We start from the raw sequence: 7,552 nt of genomic DNA, 5'->3' as shown, positions 1-7,552 counted from the left end.
CATCTCTTTCTGTTATCAAAATGACTCTTTAGCACTAGGCGTCTAGTAAGCGATAGCTATCGCTTACCTAGACAAAGCCGAAGCACCACAGACACACTTCAAGCACAAACTCGTATTTGTAAATAAATCTAGTTAGAACGGCCTCGGCCAAAGTCTTACATAGCCTCGAGCTCACTAGACTCTAATGGAACAATAATAACCGAGGTGCATGGTCAGCGTGCACAGCAGTCCGCAGCACAGACGCAGATCTTTGCTTCAAAATGGATGACATGGGATTTCTTCCAATCCTGGTGTATACGGAGATTCGAAACTGCAGGCTGCCTGTGTGACCATACGCCCGAAGACGGCTGCTTCGACGCCCAGTGGCCTCCAAACTTCAACGATGCAACCACGATGATTTTCTCACGAAGCCACTTGCCGCGCCTTTCTTTTGTAAAAGGCCGCATACCAAAGAAGTTACTCAGGGGACCATGGTCGCAGGAAAAGATTGAGTTCCTTCGGTTTCTACTGTGGATCACGAGCATGAGCGTTGACTGGAATGATCCCGAGACAGCAAAAATCGCGGTTGAAGGCAGACGGCAAGCTATTCTTAAGCGGAAGCTTGAGGCGGTGGAGCTGTTCAATCATAATCGGCGGCTAGGAAAACCACCAAGCTTAGATACGCTGTGCTTTGCTGTCACAGAAGCTGGTTGCGATCGCTCCATTGTATTCGACACCCTGCTCACAACAAATATATGGAGCAACAAAAAGAGGGCTCGATACTCCGAAACATTGCACCAATGGTGCGATACTCAGATGGAAGCCGACAATCCAAAGGGGCTGTGGCTTTTTCAAAAGCTGGAAGAATCTAGGATTTTCAGAAACCGCAAAGAAGAGATCGGTGGAAGAGAGGCCTGTCTCTATCTTGAGTTCGGGAATTACGACGGCGGACCCCAAGATCAATTAATAGTGAACGACCTGGAGTGGAATAAGGTATGTAGAGTTTTCACATTTCTTGAGATGAAGCTTTCTGTATCTTTCTTGGCTGAATGACCATTTGGTCCGATCACCTTGGATCCGTAAAACGTAACGGCCGCAACCAATGGGCAGCAGTACCAGCAGCCGGTAGAACGATGCAGCACCTTTGAACCCCATCTCGACAAAAGAGGCCGATTTTCTCGATTCGCAACTGCAATACACTCGGAGCTAAACATGCTCTAGGTGAAACCGCAGCGGGGATGGCTCATTGCGAGATCGACGGGGTACAGCCACCAAACCATCAACCACAATATCAGCTGGTCTGAAGTAACTCGGCAGCCCGGGTACTGCATGTATCGTGGACCAAACTCGCCTCGCCGGTTGCAATGCTGGGTCGAACACCACGGGGCTTCGAGGACAATTGACGTATGGCTTTCTCCGCCCGCTTCGAGCATGTGTCCTACGCCGATATTCCGGCGCCGTACCGCAGTCAAGTCTGATCTTTAAAACGATGCGATAGTACTTGTGGCGAGTCGTGCCCAACTGTTCCATGCTAATGAGGTGAGATAGCTCAGGAGTGATGCAAAATGCCATTACTGACAACATAGCAGATGCGCTTGCAAAGATGCTCAGGAATAAAAAGAAAAAAGAGCTGCTATATCGAAACGCCAGATGTATTGCTGTTGTTATGTTAATTGCGCAGTGTTTTGTTCAATGACCAAGTCGTGGTTTTACTAACGCAACATGACAGCCCTACTATCTATTCGGATGGTTCACGGTTGCACCAGACAGCAACAGATTTGGCATTCATGGCGTCAAGAGAGATGATCTTGAAGACTACTGGAGGCACTTCTACGGTACACGCCATTTGTGCAAGGGCACAACCGTCCAGGACTCAAGATCAACGAACTTGTGGCTCGACATGTGGATTCCTCAGATTAAGGAAATCAAGAAACCAGGCTGGCGAACGAGGAACTGGTATCCATCTTGAAATTGGCAACAGGGGAATGTAGAGCGTGTATAAGACAGTCTGGGCGCATGGGCCACTATTTGAGAATATACGCAGCAAAGTCCACTACTGGGATTCCACGTTACAATTTACTCTTTCTCGCTCGACTCAGAAACCCATGCTTGGGTATAATCTTGACAGCGTGAACCGGCCTCGCTTCATCGTCAAGTACCAGTTCGGGAAAACTCATCAACGCGCCCCCGCCTTCCAGTGCGCATTCTATGCGTATGCTCTTCGTCGCCTGGTCTTCTGCCACGACCAACGAACGTAGGCCCTGAACTTTACTCCGCACTTTCTCCACTACCGCATCCACATCTTCAGGGGATCTCGCAGATGTACCCGCGTCCAAGGCAGAAAGTTCTAGCACAAGGACGCGGGAATCAGACACAGCAGACGTCGTCACTGGGTTAATCGTCTTCCTGACCAAAACCGTACTATTATGTACTTCAGGAGGCTCAACCAGAACATCGCTCGTGCTAAACAGCTGTATGAGATCCTTCACTGGCTGTGTACCCATGTGCGCATCGCTCGCCGCTTGATTTGCGTATCTAAATCTTGTCAATACTTCTCCCCTATCTCTTCAATTCACACAGACAAAATAAAAAAAACATACTCCTCAATCATGTAGATCTTTGTGTCTGTAGCATCTGATTCCAGCAGCGCGCATACATACTGCAGCACCTCTGGCTCGTGAGGCGCCGTGTACGCGATGATGTTCTTAAATGCCGAGATGACTTGCTGCCGGGCTTGCGGATCCTTGCATGTTAGTGTTGCGGTGGTGAGGATAGACGGCATGCTGGAAATTTGCGTATCTTGCATTATTGAAATTATTTTTTCTCTACTATTGCTTGACACGCTGCGCTTTTATATATAGCTATGTAGGTATGTCAGACACATCAACCCCGCAAGCACAGAACTGGGATTCCGAATGCCTCGGAATAAGTGACCCGTGAACTTGTCTGCGCTATCCTATTACGAATTCTCTCCAAGAGCCTGATACGAGGCGGTTTGGAAAGGAAGATGGCTGCTGCACTGGAGTAAGCTGGATGGTGGCTTGAGTGCCAAATAAGGAAAGCATACTTATTCCCTCGCGTCTCCACGTGAGCCCGCGTGTCTTGACGTCATTCACCCAGTCTGCATGCCTTTCCACTTGACACGCGCCTTCTCTGCCACAGCCGCACTGGAAAACACTACGTAAAGAAGCTCAATGGCACTACTCTCTCACTGTTTGCGGTCTCTCCCCACTCCTCCACGGCGCATATATTCTTCACTGAGCCATAGCGCCACCCTCGCGTTCAACTTGTTCTCTAGCAGCCCCACCGCAACAATGGCATCCTCATCGTCTTCCGCGATTTCCCACTTTCCATCCGTACTATACAAACCCAAATACGACACATGGCCCTACTCAGCCCAGGATTTCGAGCGCTCTGACGAGACCCCCGACGCGCAATTCTACAGCGAAGCACGCTTGTTCACGCACATTGACGACGCGGCGATTGCGCGGCTGAAGCAGTACTACGAGACGGTGTTGCCGCGGACAGGCAAGATCCTCGATCTGTGCACGAGCTGGAATTCGTACTACCCCACGGCTGTCAAGAAGGCGGTTTAGAAGGGTGACCTGCAGATCTACGGCGTGGGCCTCAACAGAGAGGAAATGGCGCTCAATGGCGTGTTTTTGAGCAAGCACGAGAGATGGCGCGTCTTGGATTTGAATGAGCCACCGTACGATATCCGCGCTGCGTGGAGGGGCGAGAACCTGCTGTTCGATGCCACGACGTGTGTGGTTAGTGTCGAGTATCTGAAAGAACCGCTCACGGTGTTGGGAAAGTTGCGGGAGGCGACAAAGGAAGGCGGAACGGTGCATTTGGTTATTAGTAATCGGTGTTTTCCGAATAAAGTGGTTAGTAGGTGGTCGATACTGAATGAGCTGATGAGATTGGAGTTTGTCGGTGGTAAGTTGCAGACAGATGGGGGGAAGCGTGTTTGGCTATGGCTGACTTTTTTTCAGATTATCTTTGTTTTTCTGGGTGGAAGAATGTCGAGGCGGTGGATCTTTGCGCCAAAGACGAGAGGGGTTTTCGCGTCACGGATGATAGAGGCACGGTTCTGAGAGGCTCGCCACATCTTCCTGACCATCTGGATCCGCTGTGGGTTATTCGGGGTACAAAGAGTGCGTAGAAAGCTGAAGGTGTATTATTATAAGCGTGAACCATTAACAGCTTTTCATAGAGTGATAGCACTAGGCTAGGCAGATATCATCAACTCACCACTTCACTCCACGTTTCTCCTCACTCCCCTACCCCTGCTTGGCCCACGGCTCCAGCGCATCCACCAGCCTCTTCCACCGTCCTCCCTGCCACGTACAAATCCTGTCCCACTCGGGCAGAGTGGCCTTGACAAACTGGAGCCACCCACCCACAATGACATCGGCATACGTCAACCGCTTGCCCTCGAGGAACGGGCCGTGATCGCCAAACCGCCAGAGCTTAGCAAAATCCTCCATATCGGCCTCAAACGCCCTGAGAATCTTCTCGCGCGCCTCGCCCTCGACACAAAGCTGCTCCCAGCTCTCCAAGTGCAGTCTCTCCACAAACTCGCGCTTCGTCTGCTCCGCCGTCTCAGGATTCAGCGGCATATAGTTCGAGCACAGCACCACGTGCCGCGTAAACAGCGCGTCAACATGCGCATTGAAGACGCGGTGGATCCCAATACTATCCGGGGGAAACAGTTTCTCGCCGCTCTCCGCATACTGCTCGTCCAGGTACACGGCAATGTCGAAGGAGTCGCCGACCCACGTGTCGTTTGCAACATCGTGAATCATGGGTAGTGTGTAGAAATCCGTGTCGTCTGGGAACTTGCGCACGGGATCGACTTTGTGGGCTAGCCGTGTGGATTTTACATCTGGTAGCTCGACCCATTGGGTTGCGTAGGGCACGTTTTTGATGTTGAGCGTGTAGCTGGGTGGGGGGTTTTAGCTGGTGCTTTGATAATTCATGTAGTGTTTTGGGAGTTGATGGAAGGAAGGGAGAGGGGGTGGAGGGAGACGAACCGTGTTTTCCATGGGTTGGGCGCATAGCATCGCTTTGGGGGCCCGGAGGCAATGTCGAAGAACTTGATTGGATTTTGGTCTGACGCCATGTTGAGATTTCCGCCGTTGTTGCTGTTGGTAGAAGTGAAATCAAGACTCAATGACATGCGCAGATTTGGTACTCTAGTAGAGTGTTGTTGTGCTGTAAACGTGTAGCCTCAGGCACATATATATATATGCCACTTTTTACCCGTAGACGAAAATCGGGGTATGGGAGAGATGCAGAAGGCAGAAAGATGACTAACAGGCAACACAGAAACAGGCCAATCAGACAAAGTATGAGTCGAAATGATGAGGAAGCGAACTCATGCAGTGTAGCCGTCCTACACTAGCGGACCGGAGCGAAAACAACGACTGGGCGGGATGGAGCGTGTGGCTGAATGCGAATGCGCGCCCCCCACCTTCTTGGCCCTTCCAACATCTACTTGTGGTGTTGGCATAGCCACTCTTTACGAATGCAAGCAGGGCGTATGTATTGATGCGCTGTAAGGATTTTGCTCGCTGGTTCTCAGCCCACTTGGACTATACCCGAGAAAGCGACGACTACGTCATTGTTCATTGCGTGGTTCTTGTTGTTTCTTTTCTTCTTCTTGTCTCTTTCACATCCTCTGGTTGTGACTCAGGGTGACCCGATCGGCAATCAGATGTGATAATTTTCCAAGTGGGGCGCCTGAACGGATCATGGGCCGGATCTGCATATGGGGGCTATGCTTGCTGCTTGCTCCACAAAAAAAGAGACCCAGGGAGCAAAAAAAGAAAAAAACATGCAACAGCACGGATTCGCCAGTGGTCACCCACCTGACTACTAACGTGCCGGTAAACTTTTTGTGTATGCTAGATCTGACGGGTTAGCCACTTTTAAGTATCCTGTGGTCGCATGTACTAGGAGATGTGGTTCCTCCTTTATAACGTGATTGGCCTCATGAAAGAAGCTGTCAAGAGTGCCTAGCAGGCTGTATCACTTTTTCTGGTGAGGGGGTGCTTGAACTTGAAGCATGGTGGGTATGGCGGGGAAATCTTAAGATGGAAATATTGTACGCGGGTCGGCTTTGTCTTTCGAAATGGGCATTGCATGGCTGAATGAGGGGAATGCAGCAATATCACCACTCTTGGAGGAATACATCCTGCCAAGACTTGTCGGGACCAGTGCCCGTCTATTACCAAGTCACTAGTGTCATCGATTCGCCCGCTGACCTAGGCATTAATAACCTCCTTCAACGCCTTCGCACTCTTCTCCAGTAACTCTCTCTCGTCCCCGCTCAATGGCATAGGTACAGTCCTCACAATACCTTTTCGCCCCAACACGGCCGGCAGACTCAGACATACATCTAGGTCATCCTGGTAATGGCTAACTGGCCTGATATTGCTCTGGTCAAAAAGTATAGATTTGCATATACTCGCTGAGACGCCCCCGATGCCGTAGTTTGTCGCGCCCTTGCTCTGAATGATGTTGGTGGCTTTGTTCTTTGTTTCCTCGGCAATGGCTTTCTTGTCGATGCTATCACCCGATGCAATGACTTGATCCAGGGGTACGCCGCCGATGCTTGCAAGACTCCAGGCGACGAATTGAGATTCACCGTGTTCACCCAAGACGTAGGCGTCGATGCTGGATGCAGCGACTTCAGCCTTGGCGGCAAGAATCCCGCGAAGACGCGCCGAGTCGAGAAAAGTACCGGAGCCAACAACTTGGTTCTTGGGGAGGCCAGAGAACTTTTGGGCAAAGTAGGTGAGAACGTCGACGGGGTTGGCGACAAGGAGCAGGACAGTGTCTTGACGAAATGGTTTCATATCGCCAATTGCCGACTCGAGAATGGCTTTGTTGCGGCCAATGAGGTCTGTTCGGCTTTCACCTGTGACTGATTAGTCCTTTGTTGTTCTGCTCTTGCATAAATGCACACCTTTCTTCTGCTTTGCGCCAGCGGTTATGACTACGACATCACATTGGCCGGCTTCTTTGTGAGTTCCTGCTCTCACGCGCGTGCTGGTGTTGCCGTGGAACGTCGCGTCAGAGAGGTCTTGCACTTGGGCGTCGCGGACTTCCTCTTTTGGATCCACCATCAGGATCTCACCCGCGACTGGGTTCATGATGAGCGAGTACGCAATCGTAGCGCCAACATCACCAGCGCCGAGAACGGCAATCTGAGATGTAGATTTTGGATCCTGAGACATGGTGAGGGGTGAGGGTTGAGGAGGTGAGGTTGCTGAGTGCCATGCAGATTGACTATTCTTCTATCAAACCAGCTATTTACCTACGTCATCCTGATGACGCTAGTGCTTATACAGTCGGCAGACAGCAGCTTATGTCATTTCAGGCGGTTGCTGCATGCCTGCAGATGGCTCATCCCAACGAATACCTTTTATAGTATCGTGACAGTCTATACGAGTGCTGCAGTTTCTACTCATACAATACTGCTATCATCGGCCATCCGTCTCGTGCGTCGTATGGACCTTCGAGGCGCGCGCTGTATTTGTTTCTGGGCTAGCTAGTAAATGACTTA

At 50.8% G+C, this 7,552-nt stretch overlaps 5 protein-coding genes across 5 annotated transcripts in view; 2 read left to right on the top strand and 3 right to left on the bottom strand.

Moving 5' to 3' along the window:
- SETTUDRAFT_103177 (uncharacterized protein) overlaps window positions 1-1,032 on the top strand; it is a gene marked incomplete at both ends in the record, with an annotated part of 1,979 nt that extends 947 nt beyond the window's left edge. Inside the window, one exon of the mRNA XM_008024035.1 lies at window positions 205-1,032. Within this exon, the coding sequence (XP_008022226.1) occupies window positions 205-1,032 (828 nt within the window). The remainder of the gene's footprint in view (window positions 1-204) is intronic.
- Window positions 1,033-2,048: 1,016 nt separating this feature from the next.
- SETTUDRAFT_158958 (uncharacterized protein) lies at window positions 2,049-2,761 on the bottom strand (the record flags this gene model as incomplete). Its single annotated transcript, XM_008024034.1, has 2 exons — window positions 2,049-2,514; window positions 2,580-2,761. 2 exons carry the CDS (start codon window positions 2,759-2,761, stop codon window positions 2,049-2,051), a joined length of 648 nt encoding a protein of 215 aa, XP_008022225.1.
- A 532-nt stretch (window positions 2,762-3,293) lies between these two features.
- On the top strand, window positions 3,294-4,144 carry SETTUDRAFT_25630 (uncharacterized protein; the record flags this gene model as incomplete). The annotated part of the gene is made up of 3 exons (XM_008023650.1): window positions 3,294-3,569; window positions 3,591-3,918; window positions 3,975-4,144. 3 exons carry the CDS (start codon window positions 3,294-3,296, stop codon window positions 4,142-4,144), a joined length of 774 nt encoding a protein of 257 aa, XP_008021841.1.
- A 46-nt stretch (window positions 4,145-4,190) lies between these two features.
- On the bottom strand, window positions 4,191-5,117 carry SETTUDRAFT_167256 (uncharacterized protein). The gene is made up of 2 exons (XM_008024033.1): window positions 5,016-5,117; window positions 4,191-4,923 (listed from the first exon to the last, which is right to left on the bottom strand). Exons 1-2 carry the CDS (start codon window positions 5,102-5,104, stop codon window positions 4,263-4,265), a joined length of 750 nt encoding a protein of 249 aa, XP_008022224.1. The 5' UTR covers window positions 5,105-5,117; the 3' UTR covers window positions 4,191-4,262.
- A 1,029-nt stretch (window positions 5,118-6,146) lies between these two features.
- Window positions 6,147-7,224, bottom strand: SETTUDRAFT_167255 (uncharacterized protein; the record flags this gene model as incomplete). The annotated part of the gene is made up of 2 exons (XM_008024032.1): window positions 6,147-6,904; window positions 6,953-7,224. Coding segments are annotated over 2 exons (928 nt in total), but the record flags the coding sequence as incomplete, so codon positions are not given.
- Window positions 7,225-7,552: the final 328 nt, after the last annotated feature.

Source organism: Exserohilum turcica (genome assembly GCF_000359705.1).
Source record: "Exserohilum turcica Et28A unplaced genomic scaffold SETTUscaffold_11, whole genome shotgun sequence".
Classification (NCBI taxonomy): domain Eukaryota; kingdom Fungi; phylum Ascomycota; class Dothideomycetes; order Pleosporales; family Pleosporaceae; genus Exserohilum; species Exserohilum turcicum.
The sequence above is the reverse complement of the archived record's forward strand: the minus strand, read 5'-3'. Positions and strand labels throughout refer to the sequence as shown.

Bases quoted from the DNA above. Each gene is read 5' to 3' on its own strand.
- SETTUDRAFT_167256 (XM_008024033.1), bottom strand. From the start codon at position 5,104: ATGGCGTCAGACCAAAATCCAATCAAGTTCTTCGACATTGCCTCCGGG. The intron at 4,924-5,015 runs GTTCGTCTCCCT...CCCCCCACCCAG, and splicing joins CCCAACCCATGGAAAACACG to CTACACGCTCAACATCAAAA.